Source organism: Eleutherodactylus coqui, chromosome 2 (assembly GCF_035609145.1).
Source record: "Eleutherodactylus coqui strain aEleCoq1 chromosome 2, aEleCoq1.hap1, whole genome shotgun sequence".
In the NCBI taxonomy this organism is placed as follows: domain Eukaryota; kingdom Metazoa; phylum Chordata; class Amphibia; order Anura; family Eleutherodactylidae; genus Eleutherodactylus; species Eleutherodactylus coqui.
The window spans coordinates 6,487,547-6,514,278 of record NC_089838.1 but is presented as its reverse complement, the minus strand read 5'-3'; the positions used below and the strand labels follow the sequence as shown (position 1 = coordinate 6,514,278).

The following is a 26,732-nucleotide window of genomic DNA, read 5'->3' as shown; positions in this document are numbered from 1 at the left end:
GCCGCACCGCTCGTCGAAACTGTTAACACTTTATTTAAAGTTTTAACAGTTCCGACGAGCGATGCGGGGCTCGTTGGAACTGCTGCCACCGGGTGCCGGCTGTAAGAAACAGCCGGCACCCGACATTCAGGGGGCCCGTACAGTGTCCCACGATAAGACCGCGGGACTCTGCGGATGCTAGGCAGCCGGGGGCCTTCTGAAAGGCCCTTGGGCTGCCTATGCAGAGTGCCTATCAAGCCGATCTGACCAGACAGGCTTCTATCAGGCGTGCGTGCGTGCGTGTGTGTGTGTGTGTGTGTGTAGATTGATAGATGTGTATTTGCAAGATTCATGTTGTGGGTTGTTGTTGGCATTAGGGAGTCTGAGAGTGAAGACTTCTGGTGATTAGGAGAAATTGAGCCTTGTCCTACAAGAGACCTGAGGATGGAAGAGGCTGAGGGAATGTCTTGGGTGTGCCCTGAGCCTAATTCACCCAGGCCTTCCTGCTGTTGACCTGGACGACTGAGAGAGTGAAAGGAGCTGCCATGCAGCGCTGAGTGCTTTCTTCCTAAAAGTGAGTGCTGACAGGTAGAGTGCTGGAGAGAGGCCGGGAACAGAACCCCACCGATAATTTGGACTGTGGCCTCGTCTGTCATCCTTTGACTTCCTCCCGGTCACACCACTAATGTTGCCTGCACCTGTGTCCTGCGTTAATGTACGGAGTTTGGACTGTTAACTGTTCTTTCGAGTAAACAAGCTTAACTGACCGCCGCCGGTTCTGCTCTGAAACGTTATCCCTCTGTGTGGACTTTTATTAACAACGTCTGGATTCACCGCAGAGAACGGAATGGTGGCGTCACGAGTGACAAAAGGACCTTAGGTAAACCACTACTTGGGTTACCCCGTGAAACTCACCCAGCAGTAACTTGGATGGATGCCTTGCTACCCCCAGGGGAGGAGATGTTGGAGCCCCGTCACAAGGCCGTAATTTATCCCGCTATCTCCTCGGCTGTGCGCCCGCTCCTCGGACGCTGCACTTTCCACATGGATGAGTGGCCCAGAGAACGTCACGGAAGAATTACCCAGACCATAACTCTGATAAATCACCCTGTTTACCCATGATAACAAGTGATATGTGAGCGGACAACCTATCACACACCATGTATGCCCACCACACCTCACTTCCTTCAGGGGCTACACGCTGCCGACGGGCCAAACATTACTGGATAGAAGAAAAGACTTAATAGCAGGGGTGTGTATACTAACGCAATGAAGAGCCTCTTAATGGCCATTGACATGTGGGCATTATCATCCACAATCTGGAGTATATTTCGTCTGTTCCAACCATCTTGCCAGAAAAATGGCGATCCTATTGAGCTGACGACCCCCAAGTTGTCACACTATCTGTGAGAAACATACATACATACATACATACATACATACATACATACATACATACAGATATGAGATAAGATGGATAGATATATCTATGTTTATCAAAGGACAAACTGATCGGGCCGTGAGGGCTTTTCCTCCATAATATATATTTTTCTACAGGCTAGGCCACGGAAAAATAGGCCGAAAGCTAAAGGCTAATCTGTCTCTGCTGCCCCTAGCAACCAATCACAAAGCGGCTTTCATTTCTTACACTACTGAGGTACAGTGCAAGCTGCGCTGTGATTGGTTGCTTTAAGACGGCCTTCATTAAAGTGTGTTGCCAGGCTACTTTTCTGTAGATAGGCCGAGGGATAAACATGAGATGTATATTACATTTTCCTCAGCAGATGGCGCTGTAACAATGCAGATGTCAATGCGCGGTGCGGACGGGCTATATATATATATACGGTTCTGCGATGCTAATAAGTTGCAGATTTATTAGGCCGCTCTCTGTACTTAATAAAAGAGACATTTACTGTTGCAGCATCTTATTAATGATCTTTGCTAATTAAGAGCGTCTGGTTAGAGCGAGGACGTTGCACAATCGTGGCAGCGGTGGCGTAAAACTTTGCCCTCTGCCCTATACGTGACTATACATGCGGCCGCTACATAATTATCTTCTATAGGACACTATTATTTCCAGGGGGAAACTGTGAAGTTCTGTTCAAAATGACGACTCGCCATCTATGACGCGTTTCGGTCGTGTTTCCATCTAAGGCCGGGGTCGCACATCCAGGTTCGATTTTTGTGCGCGGAAGACCTGCAGTGGATTCTGTCTGTGACCTGGCCGGTGACCTACGTATGGTGCGTAATCGTATTGCATATGGCAGCGTACTAACTCACTTAGCGATGACGCAGGTACCCGCCGCCCATACGCAATGCATATGGGTATGTCTACGACCATTGAGCACAATCGGCTTTACGGTCGCGGATTCCGCGGTAAAAGAACATGCTGCATTTTATTTTTCGCTAGCGAATTACGTAATTCTGACCCGCTAATATGAGCGGAATTGTGTAATCCGATGTATTTGATCGAACCTCGTAATACCTTGGATCATGCGATCGCGGAATCCACAATTCAAATCTGGTCCTGTGAGACGGGCCTAAGGGTGCTTTCGCATCTGTGCGGGGGTTCCGTTTTCTGTTTGGGGCGCATGGGAACCCCCATGCCAAACGAATCGTCCTGTGATGGAACTGAACGGAACCCACTGAATATAATGGCGTCCGTTGGGTTTCTGCTCCGCTGCCGGTCAAGAAAAAGCGATGCAAGCAGAAAAGTGCCTCGTTCAGGGCGGATTCACACGGACTTGTGAGCAATGTGCAAGCTTCAGCGCAACATAATTACATCGTGCGCAAAATTTGTAAATGTGAATGAATGAGCCTGCGTACTGCGGGCGTATGTTATACGCATTCCACAATGCTCATCTGAAGCCGCTCTTACAGCGCAAATACATTGCGCAGAAGCGTTTGCAATTGTGCATATGTCTGTGGACTTGCAATACCAACCCCAGCCACTGAGGGCAGCCAAGGATTTCCCTCTCTATGCCCTCCTGGCAGTGCTCTGTGTTGCTTAGTGCCTACCTCTTGACCACTGGCTATCGCCTTCGCTTTTAGTTTAGGCGCCCCAATATTTTTTTTCCTGTTCGCCAACACAAATTGAACCCTGTTGTCGCCTACTGCACATAGTGGTCTTTGTGATTTGGAGGTGGAGGAGGGTTAACTTGCTGATTGCGGACCAGCACCATAAGGGTAGGGGGGGGGTTACTATAATCCCCCCCCCCCCCCCCCCCTCGCTATAACCTTCTGAATACCATTCACTTGGCTTAACAACGCATCGGTTCTAATTGGTTTTTCTTCGTCCCCCATGACACTAATTCATAAATATTGATTTTCCATCCCGGAGTTGGGTAAAGCCGGCGCGGCCTCCGCCACGGATACTGGCCTCTTAGAAAGCGTCTTTAAGGGTCTTCAGAGAGCTGTTCCTGAAATCACTTCTATTGTGCAGGAAGGAGTCTCTCAGTCCTAAGCGTGAAATTGAGTCTTCCTTCCATTACGGAGGCACAAAGCGTCTCCTCTTCTTCTTCAGCCCTTGTGCTGATTTACTTTGACACATGAATGGGACAGGTTGGGTTTTCACAAAACAGCCATGTAGGTCAGGTTAGAGAAATGCATTCTGGGAAGACCGTCCTTGTGTCTCCCTGACTCTAATAGAGTGTGGAATGAAGTCATTCCGTTGTAGGAAAGAAATGATGTTTGTACAAATGTTGGGGTCGTTGGGACTCGTTCACATCAATGTTTTTGTTTAAGGCGGTCATGTGGGATAAAAAAATGGGGGTCTGCAATATATATATTTTTTTCTTAACCCCTATGCTATAGGAGGGGGATCGGGAGCTGATTCCGCACCATTCAATGCGGATGCTGGATGTTTCTTACAGCTGAGACCTGCTGGCAATAACTGCGATAAGTGATCCCTCTGATCGCAGCTGTTAACTCTTTAAATGCTGTTGACAATTCTGACAGCAGCATTTAAATGGAGTTAAACGGGGGGTACCGTTCGGTTGCCTTGGAAGCCAGGCATCTTCTGAAAGGCCCCAGAGCTGCCATTGCAGATCGCCTATGAAGCCATGCCTGTAGCATGGCTTGATAGATTGCGGTATAATGTAATACTCTAGTATTGCATCATACTGCAAGAGCGATCTAATCACCGCAAGTTCTTGTCCCCTATGTGGACTAAAAAAAAAAGCAAAAGAGAAACTCTCTTTAAAACTGATTAGTAATTATTAAAAAAAAAAAAGTTAAAAGAAAAACCAAAAACCTTGTCTCATATTAATAATTAAATTAAAAAAACCAACACTGTTTTATTTTTATTTCTTTTTAAGTGGGTAATGAAAACTGAAAATGAAACAAAAGAGGGGTTAAAGTTATCCTTGGGCTGTCTCTGGTATTGCTGCACAGTACTAGAGCTTAGCTGCAATACCAGAGAGAGCCCACAGACAAGAGTGGCGCTGTTTCTAACATCATACTCATCTGCTTTCGGTGTGCAGCTGGATGCAGCCACCTCGTCTGGTGCAACAGGGTCAAGGACCCGATTCATGATGGTCCCAGAGGTGGGAATCCAACCTATGGGATATATCCTGTGGATAAGACCTACTTGTTTGAGATGTTTTGTCATGAAATCCTCAAGAGCTCGGCTACCATAACCATGATTGGCCTATGGTGTCCACCCCAGGAGAACTGCTAAACATGCTCCTTAAGGAGGTTCTCTCACTTCTAGCTTTTTTCAGATTGCTCCATACATTGCACAGTGGCCCAGGTTGGTACTGCAGGCTGAATCCTACTGAAGGGAATGGGAATCGGCTTGCAGTACAAACCCAGGCCACTGCATAATGTACAGTGCTGTCTGAAAACAGCAAGGTGTGGGAGAACCTGTTTAAGGTCTTGTTCACTCGGTGAAGTTAGATTTTTTTTCCGACCTAGATCTGACGTTTAGGGCTCATTCACACAGGTACATCGCATTTTACAGTCCGTGAATACGCAGCGCACATATTCCCGGCGTATTCCAACCCTTCTGCTAATTTTTTGCATTTATAAATACGCAACGTATTTATGCGCGCAGAAAGGCCAATAGTTTTGATGCATTAATCCGCACGTTTCCTGAGTATTTGCTGCATATTTGCGCCGGCCCATTCACTACTATGGGGTCAAACACGTGAGCGATTTAAAAGAAAAAAAAAAGTATTTTTTCCTTCCAGCATAGAATCGCGGTGCGGGAAAAAATCCTGGCGCGTTCTATCTTTGGGAGTTCCATCAGAACGCCTCGCCCATTGTTTTCACATCGCACTCGTAAACAGTTGGCGTTCCTCTGCTGCAGCTGAAAGCCGTGCGGGAGGATCGCAGCCTCAGCGAAGTGATGGGAGGCGTATTTGACACAAACGCCTCGCATCCGCCGGTACATCGCATCCGTGCGATATCGGGCCGACTTTCACAATCCAATATCGCGCTCGGCCGTGTGATACTAGACTATCATGCGTGGAAAAAAAAATTGGAAGAACTGGCGTCACTTTTTTGGTTTGCACCGTGTTCTGTCGAAATGTGTAAAAAAAACAAAAAAAAAAAACAACCCCCCCCCCAAATCCACAGCGCACATGCATGTAACATCCGTGATCTCTGCGTTTTTTTTCTTTTTAATGCTCCCGTAGACATAATCGTCCATGAAGATGGGACATGCTGCAATTTCCCTTTTTTACATGCAAAATTGGTCCACATAAAAAAAAAAATGCGCGCCTCTGAATACGCCGATGGGCTTTAATGGGTCCGGGCGCTGTGCTTTGAGTCCGGACACTACACGCCCCTGTGACTGGGCCCTAATCTGCGGCAGAGATCCCTGGCTGAGCCTCAGAGGTCTGCCACGGATCAGCATGCGGATTCTGTCCCAGCCAATGAGGCAAGGCCGTATGCCCCCCCCCCCCCAAGGAGGTTCCCATCACAGCGGTACCTTACAATTTTTTTTTTTTTTTGCTCCGACATACATTCCAAAATCCATGTGCATAAAGATCTGCGCACTAGTTCCTACGACGCGGGTTTATGTAGCATTTTTGGTGCGGAATTCGATCTGAGAATGTGCGGGGATTATAGCATCGCTCTAGGCTGAATATTACATAATGCTCACGCAGCACACAGTTCATGCAGCATCTGAAGGGTTAAAGGGAAGCGGCGCTCAGAGCTGCGTACACTTTACGGGACTGGAACATTTCAAAGTTGCTTGGATCCTTTTTTTGGTTTATGGAAGTGGGTTGAAAAAGGAAACCGCCTGGGGTTGTGAAACTTTTGGTGAGAGCAGTCGGTGCGGCTCAGATACGCCGGCCTCTGGATGGCAGCTCGCCCTCAGCGGTGGGCATTGACATGCACGGGCATTCTCCACTCGCTGCAGAGAGTGGTGTGACTATGGTGAAGTGCAGGAGGGGGTCACACACACGTTGGGTACTGATAGGAAGCTCTGAGACAAGCTGCAGTATTGGATTTGTGTTTTAACCAGTTCTTGACTGCCCACAGGCTATAAATGTGCAGGTGACCCATGCCATGGAGGTAAAGCTTCTAGTCAGGAAAGGGTTAAGGAAGACCTATCGCCTCTCCGGACATGTTTTAGTAAATACTCCCATTCCCCTCTGAAGGAACAGTTCTGGGGCAGCTTTTCTTAGAACTTTACATTGTGCGGTTCCTCTGTTATTCCTCCTGGAAATGTAGGAATACATTGAAAGCTGAGTGTTACTATACACTTGGTCAGTAAGTTGTGTTCCTACACAGTCTGAAACCATCCATTTAGGGTAATCACATGGTTGCCTAAGCACTGATAGATAGGCCATCAATGTCTGATGGGTGGGGGTTCAACCGCATAAACTGATCAAACAGGAGGTGGAAATACTTCTTAAACAGGTTGTACAGAACTGTAATAATTTTTTTAAATCGGTGGGTTGTATTTGGTATGGTAATTTTAAAATAACTTGAGATGAGCTGCAATACCAGACACAGTCACAGGACAAGAGTGGCGCTGTTTTTCGGAAGAAAAAACAGACTTTTTTTTTCATCCCGGACGAGCCCCCAGTGATGGGTAGTCAGCAATGTAGTGTGGACACAGAAGGAACAAGCAACCTCCACTCGGCAGTGACCCCATAATCACATTTATCATTGCCGCCCCCCCACATAATTAAAGGCTCTTGCGTTGCATGGACTGGCTAATGGGTTAAACATAAATAAATTAGGATTAAGGATTAATCTCCGTTACCACAAACATGTGCTGAGACTTTCCTCTGCCTCAAGATTTGCAAACAAAAAGTCCTTTTCACGATGCGAGGGAACCTTCTCACAAGACAGACGTTGACGTTCTCCAGCTCAGAGAAATTTCCTGTCATTTAGATATATTAAGCAATCCGACTGTTTCCAGAGAGTTCCGATCTGCCCCCCCCCCCCCCCCACTCTGGAGGACGTACTATTTTTATTCAGAAGGTTTTTAGAACATTGTTAAATGTCAAATTTCATTAGCAAAATCCTAATTGCCAATCGTAGGGAGATTTGGGGTAAAAACAGAAACAATTAGGGTCTATCATATGGCCCTGTAGGGCTAGAACACGTAAATGTCTGGGAGTGAGGTTCGAAAGCCTTACATCTCCCAGAGCATAGTCCTCTAGGGGCCCTGCACTCAGGGTATTCACTTATATGGAGGACCAGTGACCCTCGCACCACTCTGAGGACCCCTTGTAGTGGTGTATATAGAAGCAATGGGGGCCCCATACTGGAGCTAAAAATGGGCCCCTTATTAAGGTGCTGGCACTCAGGACAGAAGGGTCTGGTATTTGTTTCCCTTCCACTCCATTTCCATGACCCTTAAGGGGAACCTGTTATCACCTTTGACCCCCATAAACTACGGGGAGCCTGGGAGGTATATTTCATACTCACTAGGCGCCCAGCATTGTGCCCTTCCGAAGTCAATGCGCGCCATCAGATTGACTCTTCCTGTATGCGCATCTGCCATTCATCTCTGTGGGCCTGTAGGGTTGCTGACGGAACCCTAGAAGATTGGTAACACAAGGTGGGGTCCAGTGAGTCACCTTACCAGTTGTTTCGGGCTGACTGTAGGGTTGGTGTGTGGCGCAGACCCCATGAAGCCATGGATCACAGTTGGCTGGCGGTGGTTCCATACTGGTGTGGGGTGGGTTCTCATGGCATGGCTTGGGCCCACCTAAATACATCATTGACCAGTGCCCACTACATTTCACTGCTCACGGACCATTTACAGCTTTTCATGAACTTCATGTACCCCACAATGATGGGGTATTCCAGCAGGATAACACATTGTGCCATTGGGACTACGTTGTCCAGAACTGGTTTGAGGAGCATTTTGGAGAGTTCCTACGAATGGTGCAGCCGGCACGGTCACCCAACATGACCCCAACCACACATATATGGGATTTGGTGAAGAGGTCCATTAATGCCTGAGATCCTGCACCTACAGATACCACAGAGACCTCCAGACGTCTTCTGTCCATTTGTGGATTCGTTGCCTTGTCAAGTTGCAGGGCTAGAGTGGGTCCTACATGATATTCGTTCCTTGACCTTTGGGATGTCAGTGTATGTCCCACCAGTACTTGCATGGATTTTATTTGGGTGTCCGACACTCCAAAAACATTGATGAAATTGGCGCTTGTGTCGTCCTCTAAGATATAATTCAGGCTTGGTCTTAAAGGGGTTGTCCCGCGGCAGCAAGTGGGTCTATACACTTCTGTATGGCCATATTAATGCACTTTGTAATGTACATTGTGCATTAATTATGAGCCATACAGAAGTTATCAAAAGTTTTTCACTTACCTGCTCCGTTGCTGGCGTCCTCGTCTCCATGGTGCCGACTAATTTTCGGCCTCCGATGGCCAAATTAGCCGCGCTTGCGCAGTCCGGGTCTTCTGCTCTCTTCAATGGAGCCGCTCGTGCAAAATGCCGGCTCCGTGTAGCTCCGCCCCGTCACGTGCCGATTCCAGCCAATCAGGAGGCTGGAATCGGCAATGGACCGCACAGAAGAGCTGCGGTCCACGGAGGGAGCAGACCCCGGCGGCCATCTTCAGCAGGTGAGTATGAAGACGCCGGACCGCCGGGATTCAGGTAAGCACTCTCCGGTTTGTTTTTTTAACCCCTGCATCGGGGTTGTCTCGCGCCGAACGGGGGATGGGGGGGGGGGGGGGGGGGGGGTTAAAAGAAAAAAAAAAACCGTTTCGGCGCGGGACAACCCCTTTAACAGAAGAAGTATATAAACCTACAAACCTATAAACCGCGCCGATGAGAGAGAATCTCTTTATCACCAAATCTGTAGACGTTACAGTAAGGGCCCGAGGCGCTCACTACAGCAGCAGACCACCGGGTAACGGCATGCGATAACAGTCTTATTATACTCTCATACATTGTAAATGTGCCACGTATCCTCCATCTTATAGATCATCCCAAAGGCAAACCCATACGAACATCCTACAGATCCAGGAGTCGCTGCGCTCTGACACGCGTTTCGCATCCAGCTTTTTCAGTATGAGCCCCAGTAACTCAAAAATAGAGCGCCCATCTAAAATGATCAAATACAGAACATTAGAACAGAGCGCTGAAGCCCCCGTGCCGATGCGCGCCCCCAGATGGACCCCACCGCAATGTTTTTGGCTTTTATCATAGCGCTTCCAAAATCACGCGTTTCAGTGTGGGATGCATGTCGGCACACAACATATGTTACATACATGTTGCCATTCCTGCTGCTGTGTGTCCGGGCTGGAGCGCGCGTCCGTATTGCTGTTCACGTGTTGGCGTTGCGATGAGGTCTATCTTGGGACGCACGTCGGCGCATGTACTTGGCGATCTCTTCGGATCCATCTTCACATTGCATTTGATCGTCTTATATGGGGAGCCGTTGATCGCTCTCGTTTCTTAGAGGTCCTTCACAGGAACGTATGGTTAATCCATAGGGTATTACCCATCTGCCGTAGACTCATGCAGGCGGCAGCAGTGAATTACGCTCGTGCGAAGCCGCCCTTAAGTGGTAGGGATTAGCTGAGCAGAGACCGAACGGATCCCACTACAAGTCAATGGGTGCTGTTCGGATCTGTCCTGAGACTGAGCAGTAAAGCCTAACGCCGGGTGCAGACCTCACACCACCCGTACCCAGGGGTCTGCTGCTTTATGCCGGCTGCACGCCACTGGATTTGCATTATGGCAGCGGAGCAGGCGTCCGGATTCTTCAGCGAATGCCGCCTATAGCATGCTATGGAAAAGCGCTTTTTCCTGCACGCGCCCGGAAATCAATTGCGATTTTCTGCTCATGGAGGTAAAAAATCGCTGCATGCTCTATTTTTGTGCGGAAAACGTGCAGAAAAAAAACAGGGATTCAAGAAAAAAAAAAATCCGTACTGCGCTTGTCCGACAGCGGATCATCTGCGGTACAGGGGTAGAAGTGACTGGTACGCGTGAACACTGCGGGCTCCTAGCAGCACACGACCAGGTCAGGTTCTGGATGCGACTGTGTCCGGCGGGTGACCCCACTCACCTGTACTGCGGATGGGCCATCCGGCGAGCCGTGAGACGTGCAGATGTACAGAATTTCTCTCGCCATCGCAGAATCCGTGACCTGTCTACAATGTTAATTGCGGACGGGCTGCGTGGCGGACGGCTTCCATGACTTCAATAGAAGCCATCCGTGCGGACACGGCACTAAAATGGAGCATTCTGCGATATTTTTTTTTCCCTCCGCGAGCAGAAAATCGCAATTGATTTGCGCTCGTGCGCGGGACGAAGCGCTTTCCCATGCTACGAGCGGTATTTGCTGCAGAATCTATAGTCAGACGCCGCCTCCGTGAGCGCCTTGCGCCGTTTACTGTAATATCTACATACTTGTTAATAAAGGGATGACGTTTCATTGGTGGCGCATACGTTTTCTATACTGTGTGATATGTTGGTATACGCCATATACAATATTCGGCTCGGACACTTCTAGCTTATATACTTACCAGAAAAAGGAAGCAAAAAGCAGGCAGCAATTGTTATCTCCTCTGCATCGCATGTTACGGAAATCTGTAGGCATGTACTGATCTACTATACGAAGAATGCACAAGACCGTGCACAGCAAGGAAACCGGGAAGGTAAGGGGGTCCGCTTTGAACAATCCAAAACAAGAAGTGAGGAACGGCTTCCTCCGTGTTTCGAAATACTTTTGCAAGTTTCCTGCGGTTGCAAATTGTTTGCAGCTTTTACAAATCTACATACAGCATTTCCTATAGAGCCGCCTAAGGTTACGGCTGGCAGTGGCGCGGCTCTGTATGGTTCTACAGGAGGACTTTTGGTGGCCGGGTGGGCCAATTTTGGCGGACTTCACTGCAGAAATGTAGAGGCACCTGGAGGAGCGGCTCATGGGGGGGTGTGAGTATACGGCCGCTATTCTGGTCATTTTAAATACACATGATCATATCTTCTGGCTTCCAATACGCAATGTGTTTAGGGCCCTCGCCTACGCGGGCCATTTATAATACTGACGGCGAAGCGGGCATTGAGACCCGGGTGCATCGGCGCCCCTGCACATGACCATATAACTGGAGATAGCGTACACCCACCAGTTCCTCTTTACTTGTGCGTTTCGGTTTTTTCTTCCTTGTGGTTTGGCCGTAATGAGTTGACTGTGCAGCCTGCGCCGCTTCTCATCATTAGACCGCTCTACACTTATTATTATTGCTATTTTAGGCTATTGATGCTTTTGCTCTGGTTTTTCGCTTTTAGGTTTGTAGAAAGTCATGTGGACGATCAGGGTTTATAATATGGGGATTTGCTTTTGGTTTCAGAAAATAGAAGTTTGATGTGGGAAACCATAAGGGTGCCTTCACATGGGGCGTATTCACTGCCAACCTTCCACAGCAGAAAACTCATAGGAGCCAAATCCACACCTAAATTGTGTGCATTTGCAGTCACCTTGTGTGCCCCCATCCACTGGACCCAACACCCCCTAACAGTCTGGTCAGACTCTCTACTGGTGGTCTGTATGGGGCGTCCTGAGCCTGGTCGCCTTGTGTGCCCCCATCCACTGGACCCAACACCCCCTAACAGTCTGGTCAGACGCTTCTCTTTACTGGTGGTCTGTAGGGGGCGTCCTGAGCCCGGTCACCTTGTGTTCCCCCATCCACTGGTCCCAACACCTCCCAACAGTCTGGTCAGATGATCCTCTCTACTGGTGGTCTGTAGGGGGCATCCTGAGCCCGGTCACCTTGAGTGCCCTCACACATCCAGTGGTCCCAACACCTCCTAACAGTCTGGTCAGACGCTCTACTGGTGGTCTGTATGGGGCGTCCTGAGCCTGGTCACCTTGTGTGCCCCCATCCACTGGACCCAACACCTCCTAACAGTCTGGTCAGATGCTCCTCTCTACTGGTGGTCTGTAGGGGGCGTCCTGAGCCCGGTCACCTTGTGTACCCTCACACATCCACTGGTCCCAACACCCCCTAACAGTCTGGTCAGACTCTCTACTGGTGGTCTGTAGGGGGCGTCCTGAGCCCGGTCACCTTGTATGCCCTCACACATCCAGTGGTCCCAACACCTCCTAACAGTCTGGTTAGAGCTGCTTGTGGGTAACAATTCATCGATACGACCATCCAGCCTCTCGCATCCCAATAATGCGCCCCTCTCAGACTCTAGTAACAGAGCGAAATCTCTTCACTGCGTCGAGAGCCTCTTATAGGCCAAGGGGGGAACCACTTTTAAGGCCTCCGGTGATAAGACCATCCATCTAATCACCACAACTCATCATTTACAGATCTGCCTGAGATGGAACCATAGGACGGGTTTACTGCAAAACGACAACAACTTCTAGGGGCGCGATTTTTTTTCTTTGAGAAGGAGTGTACTTTTAGGAAAGCTGGGTAAGACTCAATATGGCTGCCATTACAGTTCTCCTACCCTGAACGGGCGGGTCGGATTCCATGGGCGGGAGCCCTATACTGAATCCCACCGTGCCCGCGGCCGAGGACATTACTCACCCGTCTGAATCCTCTGCGTAGTTGTGCAGGTCTTCTATTTTCTCCACTGCATATGCGGAGCTTTTAAAAAAAATTCTCCAGCTTTCTCACCGGATCCGCGGCCGGTCCGCAGTGTCACCTGCGGGCGGGCCACGGATCGGACGGCTTCCATTGACTTCAACGTAGGAACTGCGACAAAATGAAGCATGCTGCGATTTTGTTTACCGAAACAAAAGTAATTCTGCTGCGGATGCCCATGTCTGTCTGTAGGTGGCTTGAACTGCGGATTGTACCCGCAGGTGCCCAGCGCGTATTCCGCAATTCAACTGTGCCCGTGGGCCCAAGTGACTCACAAGCAGCAGCTTTAGGCTGGGTTCACACGAGGCATAAATCTCACAGAATGTCCGCAGTTGAAGTTCCGCGGGTTTTGAAAGCGGCTTGTTCCGCTGTGGCCATCTCTCCCCACAGGGAGGCGAGCGCCCGCAGCGGAAACGGCGATACAATTGACATGCCATGGCTTTGAATTCTGTGCGACATTGTTGCTCAGCCACAATGGACTGTCCGCAGCGTGCGCATGGGAGTTTTTCAAATCTCGTCCACTTCGCTGCTTAATCTCGGGCTTGAGATTGCCGACAGATTCCGCCCCGTGTGAGCCCAGCCTAATTGCAGTAACGATGCAGAATTACTTCCAGTGACTTCTATTGATGCTGGTAGCCGTACTGATTGTCGCCGAACAGCTAGAACTGACTGCTTGCGTTCTGCTTAGGTTGTATATACCTATATTCGGTTGGCACCATATGGCGGTATATGTTCCGTGCCGCTGAACCTGTGAGATGTCTCTTTGTTTGGGGAGGTCTCTGTCGTTTCTCCGGCTCATCTGTTCTCCGTTGTATAAACTATCGGAGGCCGAGATTTATAGAGATTGTAACTGCTGGAACGTAGAAGCGCGATCCCAGATTATAATCGCTGGACGAAAAGCCATATTTGGTGCTCGACTCTCAGCAGCTCCTCAGGCGAGGAGGCCTTCACATCAGGTCGGGGGGAAGTTCAAGGATGAGATATTCTAGGTGCCACACGTTCTCTAAAAGGATACGCTACTGCTTCAAGATATACCAAACCAGTCCTCATGGGGCAAGGAGCTCTCCAGACCGACCAATGATTCTGCAGCTGTTGTGATACTACAACTCCCAGCATACGGTTAGGTGTAGATTCACACCACTGGTGATTCGGGGGCCCCTAACCTCGGGGAAGAAGCAGCTACAAAGTGCATCTCATTGTTTGGAGAACTCTGTAGGTAAGCGCCTCCATGCCCACCTGTATCACATCTTGTATCCAAGCTAGAGGCGGTACAACAGGGTACTAGAGCCTCCATACCTCCCTGTATCACATCTTGTATCCAAGCTAGAGGCGGTACAACAGGGTACTAGAGCCTCCATGCCCACCTGTATCACATCTTGTATCCAAGCTAGAGGCGGTACAACAGGGTACTAGAGCCTCCATGCCCACCTGAATCACATCTTGTATCCAAGCTAGAGGTGATACAACAGGGTACTAGAGCCTCCATGCCCACCTGTATCACATCTTGTATCCAAGCTAGAGGTGATACAACAGGGTACTAGAGCCTCCATGCCCACCTGTATCACATCTTGTATCCAAGCTAGAGGTGATACAACAGGGTACTAGAGCCTCCATGCCCACCTGAATCACATCTTGTATCCAAGCTAGAGGTGATACAACAGGGTACTAGAGCCTCCATGCCCACCTGTATCACATCTTGTATCCAAGCTAGAGGTGATACAACAGGGTACTAGAGCCTCCATGCCCGCCTGTATCACATCTTATATCCAAGCTAGAGGCAGTACAACAGGGTACTAGAGCCTCCATGCCTGCCTGTATCACATCTTGTATCCAAGCTAGAGGCGGTACAACAGGGTACTAGAGCCTCCATGCCTGCTGTATCACATCTTGTATCCAAGCTAGAGATGGTACAACAGGGTACTAGAGTCTCCATGCCCACCTGTATCACATCTTGTATCCAAACTAGAGGCAGTACAACAGGGTACTAGAGCCTCCATGCCTGCCTGTATCACATCTTGTATCCAAGTTAGAGGCGGTACAACAGGGTACTAGAGCTTCCATGCCTCCCGTATCACATCTTGTATCCAAGCTGGAGACGGTACAACAGGGTACTAGAGCCTCCATGCCTCCCGTATCACATCTTGTATCCAAGCTGGAGACGGTACAATAGGGTACTAGATTCTTCCTATAAGGGGTCAGTTCTCCACTATAAATTCTCCTTTTGCTCTGATATTGGAATCTCTTACTTATATCACCGTTACAATCACAGAGGAAGTTCCATCCGACAACTTCCAGGGGAGGTTTGGTGCTGACTGTGTGTATATATGTGTATGTATATGTGTGTGTATATATGTCTATGTATGTGTATGTATATATGTCTATGTATGTGTATGTATATATGTCTATGTATGTGTATGTATATATGTCTATGTATGTGTATGTATATATGTGTGTATATATGTGTATGTATATATGTGTGTATATATGTGTGTGTGTATATATGTGTGTATATATGTGTGTATATGTAGTAAATCTATTCTATACACACGCTCGCTCGCACATACACATTTAACATGTAATGGCTTGATTTGGGTTTCCTAGGGTATTCGGCAGGTAATTGTGTGGCCGCCTGTACATCCATCATGCTGTCACGTTACACAGGAGACGCTTACAATCCAGCCATAATTCATCTGTAATGAGATTTGTGCAACCGGCAACAATGCGGAATATTTCAATCTATGAGATGAAATTTGGGCGCTGATTGGTTTTTAAGATGCAAAGGGGGGGGCATACATGAGGCGTCCAGAACGTGGCACTGCTCCCCAGGTCACATGGGAAATTGAAGAACGGTAGGAGTAAGTACTGCCACAATTTGGAAACATAGGGGGCGCTATTATGCTTGAAGGAGTAGCAAAGTTACTGGCTAACATTTCCCCTAAGGCCCCCTGTCCACGGCAGTGATTTTACCGTTGCTATGGAAAGCGCCGTCCCCGTGTCCACAAGCGGAGAATCGTTGCGATTCTCCACTCGCGGACGGCAATTCTTAGCATGCTGCGAATTGCGCCGATTCTCGGCGGTCAGCCTATCTGACAGATAGGCTGACCTGCGTAGAACGGTCTGCTGGCACCTGCTCCCGGGCTGTTGCGAATCTCAGCCGCGGGATACCGCAACGCCCGTGGACATGGGGCCTAAAGGGTCTACTGTGCCCAGGATGTGGGCACCGATGCCAGGAGAACGGCCACTGATGCTGCAGCCTGTGATTGGCTGCAGCGCTCAGGTGACATTTGCCACAGCAAAAAGCAGATTCACAGCAGCAGTGGTAGGTAGCAGGTAAGTACCGCTGCTTTTGTTGTTCTAGCACAATGGGTCCTACAGGGGGGATGTTGTCCGGTAACCATACAACCCCATTAAAGGGGTTGTCCAGGGTTACAAAAACATGGCTGCTTTCTTCCAGGCACAGTACCACCCTTGTCTCTGGTATTGCAGCTCAGCTCTCATTCACTGCAATACCACACGCAACCATATGGACAAGGGTGGCGCTGTGCTTGGAAGAAAGCAGCCATGTTTTTCTAACCCTGGACAACCCCTTTAATGCTTCCGGAACCAAAGGACTAGACGCGCCATGGGAAAAGCATTGATTATCTATGGGCATACTGGGATTTGTAGGTCACAGGAGATAAATGGAAGTTGTACCGTGCAGCTATACTAGATCGTGCAGACTCTGTACATGAGAATAGTAGTGGAACCTCAGAAGCGTCAGTAGTAGAACTGCGGAAAACCTATAAGATATAAGAAACTAAGTGGCCACTTTGTTAAAGACCCCCATCCAGTAGCGCGTTGGACCTTCTTTCATCTTCAGAACCTCAGCAATTCATTGTGCTGTCCATCCAGAACCCAGCGTGCGCTAAGAAAACCTTCCCCACACCATTACTCCACCAACCTGACAGGAAGGGGTCATCGATTCCAGTTGCTTGCGCCAAATTCCGACCTCCCATCAGCACGGTGTGATGTTTCTCGACTGCTCAGTGCTACACTTTTTGCACCCGTTTCCCAGCTGGAGTCTCTCCTTTCTATTTCTCTTAGACACAATGGCCCTGGAACTGGTGGTCTGCTGGTATAGCCCATCCGTGCTAAGGAAGTACGACTTGCACGTTCGGACACATTAGTTGGCTCACCAACGTTGCATTCTGCTGCTCTTGACTGTGCAGCGCCTGTTCATCAGGAAATTCTTGACATCCTCCTCTGACCCCTTTTGCTGACGAATGTTTCCGTCCACAGGATCTCATTTTGCTGGATGTTTTCCTCAATCACACTATTCTCTGTATACTCTCCACAACGCTACCCAAGAAAACCCCACAAGGTTTGCAGTGAAATCCCGGCCCCGGTTAGTCTAACACCGATGACCGGGCCTTGTTGGGAGTTGCCCAGATCGCTGGATTTTCCCATGTAATGCAGCCCACTTTTGCATCACTTGACCAGCGGCGGCGGCGGCGCTCAGCATCAGTTCCTGGCTGCGCTCTTGGTGTACGGAGGTGAGCAGCACCAGAAAGGCTGAAATCAGCTGTGAATACGCAACTGATACCAAATTAAAATCTGCACCAATAGTGTGATCAACAGCATTTCCGCTACGTGTGAAGGCACCCTTACGTGGATACACACTGATTCACAGAAAACTTGCAATCCGGGGTCACGACTCCAGTTGCTATACATGGAAGCTCCAATCATAAAAGAGTTGGGGTCTCTAATAAAGTGGCCATTCAGTGTATTATGCTGAGATAATCACTGATCAGCTGTAATCTTTAGGGAAACATAGCAGCAAGTGCTCAATCTCCCTGCAGCTCCCCCGCAGGGGAAATGAAGTATTACACACAATAACGGTGAAAAATCAATACACTGCCTATATAATGCACAGAGAGCCTCTTTGTAATGGATGAGCATCCTGAACTAGACACGGCCGTCTATTATCTCCAGTACCCAGCCCTAGTCTATAATCGGTATGGGAAGTCACATTTTATACAGCTTGCATTTAATGTTAATTGAATCCAGGCATGGCGGGGCTGTGCTATAATGAGTCTTAAAGGAAATGTTCATCCAGAGCCGTCCTATGAAGCCCATGTGTGGTCTGTAGGATTAATCTGTGAATGGGGGACAATCGTTTTGGCTTTGGCACATGCTTCGTTTTGTTCCTCCCTTTGCAGTAGAAATGAAGAAGGAAGAAAAAAAAATTCTTGCTGACAAAGTCCTGACCCCCCGGCTCTGCATTCACAGTCTTGGGTCGCCTTCCAGTCTTTTATGCTGCAAACTAGAGCACTAGGACAAAAAAAAAACGGAAAAAAAAACCGTCACCTGTCAGCCAGCTCTGCCATTGCCAGGGGCAGCTTGTTCCTTCATTAAGAAATTTGCAAAGCATAGGGACAATGAGTGAAGAAAAAAAAAAACCTGGTTGCCCAATAGGCAGGAGCCACATTCATCCAATGGAGTAAGCTGAGGCCGGTTACCACGGATATCGCCATCTGTTCCCTCCCCACTGGAATGTGGAGCTTGCTGGAGAAAAGCTGGGAAGCAATACAGTGTGGGGACGGAGACCTGCAGTGGGGAAGAATCCCAGGACCGGCCCGGAATTGGGACTAATAAAGAATTCCATGCGGGACGCCGGTGCATCATTTTTGGATTCCGCTTGCCTCCAGGTAAGGGATGAATGGGCCATTCCAAAAATGTCATTCTGCCTGATCACCTATAGAGGGGTGCTGGTTCTACCTAATGCAGAGGATCACCCAATCCCTTTGTTGTCTATGACCTGCTGCAGTCCTACCTGCTTGCACTGGGATGCCCTGGGGGGCTGGTGTAGGGTGGTGTTCCCATTGCAGCAATCCGCTATATCCTGGGTCATGTGTTCAGGTTTTTGGTGCATTTTGCAGCCCCTTCATTCATAAGTTTGAGGCAGCAGCTATATGTATCTCCTCCCCGTGGAGGCAGAGTATCTCCGGCCCCTTGCCCTCGGGCCCTGCTGGTCTGCTGGTGTAGGAGGCTACTATGAGATTTGGCTTTTTGGATAAAGAGTGCATGCCTGGCATATTTCTCTGGGTACAGATCAGCGGGGACAACAATTGAGTCCCTTGTTTGGCTCTTATGGATTACTAATGCAGTGAGATGTATAGCTCCTTGTTGGAAGGGTCGATGCCCATTATGTACCTCCTCCTCTACTCTGCACCGTCCTGGGGGCATTACAAGAAAAAACGGCATTTTTTTTTTTAAACTTTGGGGGCATTTACCCCCAAAATAACCATATTTGCAATTTTAAAGGGCATTTACACCCTAAAATAACTGCAATTCAGAGGGCATGTACCCCTATATTACCAGGACTGCAATCCAGATGGCACTTACCTCTCCAAAATGATCATATCTGTAATTCAATGGGCATTTGCCCCCAAAGTAACCATGTCTGTAATTAATTCAATGGGCATTTACCCCCACCCTTGCCATGTCTGTAATTAATTCAATGGGCATTTACCCCCACACTTGCCATGTCTGTAATTAATTCAATGGGCATTTACCCCCACACTTGCCATGTCTTTAATTAATTCAATGGGCATTTACCCCCACACTTGCCATGTCTGTTGTTCAGCGGGTATTAACCCCTAAAAATCAACATGTTCAATTGTTTAACATGCTATCCAGCTATTTCTGAATTCCATGTGTTGTGTGGAAAGCTGAGTGACAACCTATAGGGCTGCCATTAGCTTCCAGATCAGTTGTCACCCATCTTTCCTAGTGTCCTGATGGGCATGTCTAATGGGTTATTTAGTAATGCAGCAATATAGAAGTTTGGAATGTATCACTGTAAACTTGGTCACAGTCAGATTTGTAGTAAAGCCATGTGATGGGCCCCGTGGGCGCCGGCGGACATATCGACTGTCACCGACCTTTCCTAGAAACTGCAAAGTGCTGTAAGTCTATTTTATAACTTTGGGGTGCTTGTTAGCCTGACACTTGCAGCGTCGCGTCACGGGTGCTATTTTTGTATGTATTGCTTAACCGGTGCCTTGTGATGTTTAGGAGGATGTGATACTGTCACGTCAATGAAGCCGAGTTACTAGACTGTGAGCTCTGTGGGGGGCAGCTGTGAGTGCTGTGAAAGAATGAGGCCAGGCAAGCAGATGGGGGGTCCCCGGGTGCCGGAGGGGTGACGGAGGCTGGAGTAGAAGACGGTAACACCAGGCCCAGGTATTTAAAAGGTGGTAGTTAATATAAGTGGGCGGTGGCCACAGCGGGCCTTTGTGGGCGGGATCAGACCACGCCGATTCGGGTTGTAGCCTAGCAGCAAATTAGGCCCATGACGGGGCGGGAACCCACAGGCGGCCATATGTAACTTCTTTGTAACCTCTTGCTGCTTTTGAACTGTTTAATATTAGGAGCAACAACTGAATTCTGGTTTACGGAACATATAAATGTATACAGCCCTTCTCACTTAGCGGGGTATTCGTGGTCCCATTTTGGGCGGAGAATATTGTATCGGGTTTCCCTAAAAATAAGACACTGTCTTGTATTAATTTTTGCCCCAAATGTGGCACTAGGTTTTATTTTCAGGGGAGGTCTGATTATACCTAGCAGGCTCGGTCCAGATCCCTCCCGCTCCTCTCCAGGCACGCGTTTCCCCACAGTCCTCGGCCCTCATACAACATCACTTCCTGGTTATGGGATTCATAACTCCCGTCCCCAGGAAATAATGGCTGTTATTGGTTCTGTGACCGTTGCTCAGTATGCAGTGCTGGATGAACCAATCACAGCCATTGCATTGTGGAGGCGGGATTTATGAATTGGCTGGCTGTGGCTCAGAGCCAATTCATAAATCCTGCCTCCACAACGCATTGGCTGTTGATTGGCTGAGCAGCAGTTAATGAACCAATCAATGCAGCGATGGATGAACCAATGCGATGGCTGTGATTGGTTCATCCAGCGCTGCATTGATTGACTGAGCAGCGGGTGAAGAAACAATCACAGCCATCGCTTCCTGGAGATGGGATTTCTGAATCCCGTAACCAGGAAGTGATGTAGTGTAACTAGGGCTTATTTTCAGGCTATGGCTTATTTCAAGCCTCCCCAAAAATCCGGCTGGGGCTTATTTTTGGGGTAGATCTAATTTTTGAGGAAACACTGTAGGTCTCTGCTCAGGGTTCAACAAAACGCACTACTTTCTGTGGACCTTATGAATTCAGAAATGTGATACCCATAGGGCTGCAGCTTTTATACTTAAACCGCTCCAGGGAGTATCCCCAGCAGAGTTGCTGCCTTACTGTGACCTTTCTCCTCTTCCTGTGCAGGGACCTCCTCCCCTCGCTCCCATCCCCATTTAAAGGTATAACCACTCACCATAACAAACTGTGCAACAAAAAGTTACAAGAACAATTTAAAAAGAACCCGCGGTACCCCATTACAGCTGTGAGAATAAGGATCAGGTGATCCCCAGTTGGGGAATTCCTAGCTAATAGGGATGCCCCCACCCACATTCAGATTGCAGAGCAACTACAAAAGAACATTTATGTCTATGGAGGACCCACCGTACAGACTATGGATTCTCGTTGGGTATAATGGGATGCAGACTGTGATTCAGCTTCCACTGCAGGGACCCGCCGTGTAAACGTGCCCGTAGGGTGTGATCACACATGGCGGATTTGGTGCAGTTTTCCGCAGCAGAAACTCTGCGTCAAAATCGGCATCATTTGGTGTGAATTTTGATGCGGAAATGCGGCAAACTTCGCCCCTTTGAAAAAGTGAAATCTGCTGCGGATCTGCATCAAAATCTGCTTCAAATGGTGCAGATTCTGACGTCCATTTTGGGTGGATTCACACCAGAATCTGCAGCAGGAAAATTCTCTGGATTTTAGTGTGGATCCACCCCAAAATCCGCCATGTGTGAATGCAGCCTCGGGGTCGGTTCATACGGCGGTTTTCTGCCGTGATGTTTGGCGTGGATCCGTACGTGAATTTATCTGTCCGTGAGCAAAATCTGCGCATAGAATTCTGAAACGTTTCCACGCGGATGGCCACACAAAAGAAATGACATATCACTTCTTGGTGGCAATCTTCACGGAAATGTGTCAGAATCGCGCACATGGATTTAGACTATTGACAGGACTAAATCCCCATGGGGATCGCCACCAAAAACTGCTGCAGAAAGCCAAGAACTTCCACATGGTTTTCACAAGGAAAATCTTCATGGCGACTTGAACGTGCCCTAAGGCCCAGAAAATCGCAATACGCACAAATCTCGCAAGGATAGGAACCCCGTTTTTTTTTTTTTGAATGGAGTGATACACCTGAGCATTTTTTTTTTTTTGCCCGCATCGCGATGTGGGTAACAAATAGCAGCCTGTCTTATCTTTGGGTGTGCCATCGCATCACCCAGTGCTGTCAGTGGGGCCGCCAGAAGCATTGCGCCCCGTGCCAGGTACACATGGTGCGATGTTAGCCGCACTGAAAGATCGCAACTTCCTCGAAGTAATGCAAGGCAGTTTTGAGATAAAAGCATCTCGCATTTCTGGGGAAATCGTATGTTGGCGAGCGCGATATCAATTGGCAAGGCTTAATTTACACGTGGATCCGCCACAGTATATCCACGGGTTCCGATCCACGGTCTTAGTGGTGGATGCTGCACGTAAAATTCCGCAACGGAACCTGCTGTGTGAAGTATCTAAGGACTTGTTCACACTGTGGATTCCACGTCGTTTCTGCGTATGCCCACTAAAAAGCGCTAAATCCACGTGCTAATCCGCAGTCTCACAGCTTCACAGATTTCGGCCAAGTTTTAGAGGCGGAATCCTCATGGAAGAATCCATGTGTGACTCCGCCGTCTGAAGATCCCCTTGAAGTGAAATGCTTATTTTCTAATATGCTCCAACAATGAGTGATTATGAAGAGAGCCCAATATTGTCCTCGACTCTCCCAATATAACATCTCCTAAAGGTCGGCGCCTGATTGGTGGGTTGTGGTACCGGGTTAGTACATACGCCCTGCAGTGCTCTGCGGGTCGCCCCCGGGCTCAGGGGGGATTACATCTCGCAGTTACAAAGCGTTCTGGCCTCTTCTCCGTATCCTGGGAACCTCCCTGCGTTCTGAGTCACCGCGTTGAAGCGCTTTAATTCAGCCTTCGCCGGCCGCTGGTTAATTGTTTCAGAATGTTTCTCGCAGCTGAAGTGTTGGGGGATCTGGTTTGATATTCTGTGTAATCTCCGTCCTTGGAAAAATCTCTTTAATAATTGATGGGAAGGAGTGAAGTACATTTTCTCGCACGGGCGTCAGACAAAGATATTCTGAAAATTAATCTTTTGGGATTGTTCATGTGAGACGCGAGCGGCCATATTGTGAGATGAGCCGATCTCCTTACAGGGGTCAAAAGTGGTGTTTAATAATCCTCTGTCCCCCCCCCCCCCCCCCCCCCTCGTCAAGGACAACGAGTGCCGAGAAAATATGGCGGTATACGCTTATAATTGGATACTTTTGTCGCTGACTGGGTAATGCCTCCTATTGGTTCTTCCTCAGACCTGGAGATGCCGACATAACATAAAGCAAGTCCGTATTCATATTAATGGCGCGGCTCATAGGCTCAGAAATTGGCATTTTTTCTTCTTGACCTCACTTTTTTTTTTTTCTAATGAACTTTGCAATATCGTGGATACTGGGATTTTTCACCACAAAAGAAGCTGATGAAAAGTATCCCCTACTCTAAGGCCGCATGCACACGGGCACGCACGGATTCCATCTGCTGAATCCACCCATGGCTTGCGGACATGGACATAAAAAGACAGGTTCCAACCTCTCCGGATCCAGCGCGGGTCTCCCCCATGCCGGGCGCATCTTCTTTCTTCAGCATGGCGATGTGCCCGGGAGCGCTGGACGACGTGGCCGGCACATGAGCAGTGCCTTCTTTTTCCCGGGGATTCGCAGCACGTGGCAGCTGCGGTTGTGATGGGGATCGGACGGCTTCCATTGATTTTAAATGGAAGCCGTCCCTGTGGGATCTGCAGGAAAATAGAGCATGCTGCGGTTTTCTTCCTGCACATGCGATTCAAATGTTGGGGAGCAAATTCACATCTGCATGCTTTTAGTTGCTTTGCGGATGCTATTGCATCCCTATGGGTGGCTTGATTTGCGGTTTTCCCACACGGGTGCCCCCAAATCAAATACACCCATGGACATTGGGCCTAATACTGCTCCCTGTGTACAAGACTATAACCACTATAATAATGCCCCACTATGTACAAGAATATAACTACTATAATACTGCCACCTATGTAAGAGAATATATCTACTATAATACAGCCTCCTATGTACAAGACTATAACTACTATAATACTGCTCCCTATGTACAAGAATATAACTACTATAATACTGCCTCCTATGTACAAGAATATAACTAGTATAATACTGCTCCTATGTACAAGAATATAACTACTATAATACTGCCCCACTATGTACAAGAATATAACTGCTATAATACTGCCCCCTATGTACAAGAATATAACTACTATAATAATGCTCCTATGTACAAGAATATAACTACTATAATACTGCTCCTATGTACAAGAATATAACTACTATAATACTGCCCCACTATGTACAAGAATATAACTACTATAATACTGCCCCCTATGTACAAGAATAGAACTACTATAATAATGCCCCACTATGTACAAGAATATAACTACTATAATACTGCCCCACTATGTACAAGAATATAACTACTATAATACTGCCCCCTATGTACAAGAATATAACCACTATAATAATGCCCCACTATGTACAAGAATATAACTACTATAATACTGCCCCCTATGTACAAGAATAGAACTACTATAATACTGCCCCCTATATACAAGAATATAACTACTATAATACTGCTCCTATGTACAAGAATATAACTACTATAATACTGCCCCCTATGTACAATAATATAATTACTATAATACTGCCTCCTATGGACAAGAATGTAACTACTATAATACTGCTCCCTATGTACAAGAATATAACTACTATAATACTGCCCAATATGTGCAAGAATATAACTACTATAATACTGCCCCCTATGTACAAGAATATAACTACTATAATACTGCCTCCTATGTACAAGACTATAACTACTATAATACTGCTCATATGTACAAGAATATATAACTACTATAATACTGCCCCCTATGTACAAGAATATAACTTCTTGTACATAGGGGGCAGTATTATAGTAGTTATATTCTTGTACATAGGGGGCAGTATTATAGTAGTTATATTCTTGTACATAGGAGGCAGTATTATAGTAGATCTATTCTTGTACATAGGAGGCAGTATTATAGTAGTTATATTCTTGTACATAGGAGCAGTATTATAGTAGTTATATTCTTGTACATAGGAGGCAGTATTATAGTAGTTATATTCTTGTACATAGGGAGCAGTATTATAGAATATAACTACTATAATACTGCCTCCTATGTACAAGAATATAACTACTATAATACTGCTCCTATGTACAAGAATATAACTACTATAATACTGCCTCCTATGTACAAGAATAGATCTACTATAATACTGCCTCCTATGTACAAGAATATAACTAATATAATACTGCCCCCTATGTACAAGAATATAACTACTATAATACTGCCCCCTATGTACAAGAATATAACTACTATAATACTGCCTCCTATGTACAAGAATATAACTACTATAATACTGCCTCCTATGTACAAGAATATAACTACTATAATACTGCCTCCTATGTACAAGAATATAACTACTATAATACTGCCCCCTCATGTACAAGAATATAACTACTATAATACTGCCCCCTCATGTACAAGAATATAACTACTATAATACTGCCCCCTCATGTACAAGAATATAACTACTATAATACTGCCCCCTCATGTACAAGAATATAACTACTATAATACTGCCCCCTCATGTACAAGAATATAACTACTATAATACTGCCCCCTCATGTACAAGAATATAACTGCTATAATACTGCCCCCTCATGTACAAGAATATAACTGCTATAATACTGCCCCCTCATGTACAAGAATATAACTACTATAATACTGCCCCCTATATTCAAGAATATAACTACTACAATACTGCCTCCTATGTACAAGAATGTCACTATTATAATACTGCCCCCTATGTGCAAGAGTATATTATACTACTGATCACTACTAATAAGAATATAACTAGTGTGATACTGCCCCCTATAGACTCCCATATGGCTTTTAATTGTGTAAATTTGGTATATTTGCTTGAAGACTACGTATCTTTTTTAGTTACAGTAGACATCGGTTTTGAAGAACATCTAGTAAATATCACTATACACAGTGCAATAATTTTACACTGAATCTATATAAGGGTCGGGCAAAGCTCAAAGGTGGAATTGGCCTAATACAGACATTGATGAAGAATATGGTATTTGAAGACCATAATCAGGGCAGAAGAACTTTTGTGATGCGCTGAGGGGTGCCTAATGACTCCCGACAGATCAAATCTATGCACCGTCTATAGCCAACTTATAGCAGACCCAAGAAAAAAGGTTCATACAGAGACCCCTTACTGCAGACTACAATAGCCCTTTATGTCAGGCAGAAGGTGGACTAATGGGTAACCTCAATTTAGATGTAGTTTATCCTTTGACAATAGGAATCTTTCACATGAAAACTCAATGTGACTGATTGTTAC

The 26,732-nt window shown here is 47.3% G+C and overlaps 1 protein-coding gene across 3 annotated transcripts in view; it reads left to right on the top strand.

Annotated features, from left to right (window-relative positions):
- FGD4 (FYVE, RhoGEF and PH domain containing 4) overlaps positions 1-26,732 on the top strand; it is a 133,040-nt gene that overhangs the window by 19,970 nt on the left and 86,338 nt on the right. Inside the window, exon 1 of one of the 3 annotated variants that reach the window (XM_066590226.1) lies at positions 11,249-11,355. The exons of the other annotated variants lie outside the window; for them this stretch is intronic. Coding sequence (XP_066446323.1) covers positions 11,346-11,355 — 10 coding nt within the window. The 5' untranslated portion in view covers positions 11,249-11,345. Of the gene's footprint in view, positions 1-11,248; positions 11,356-26,732 lie in introns of those variants that run through there. 3 annotated transcript variants of the gene reach the window in all.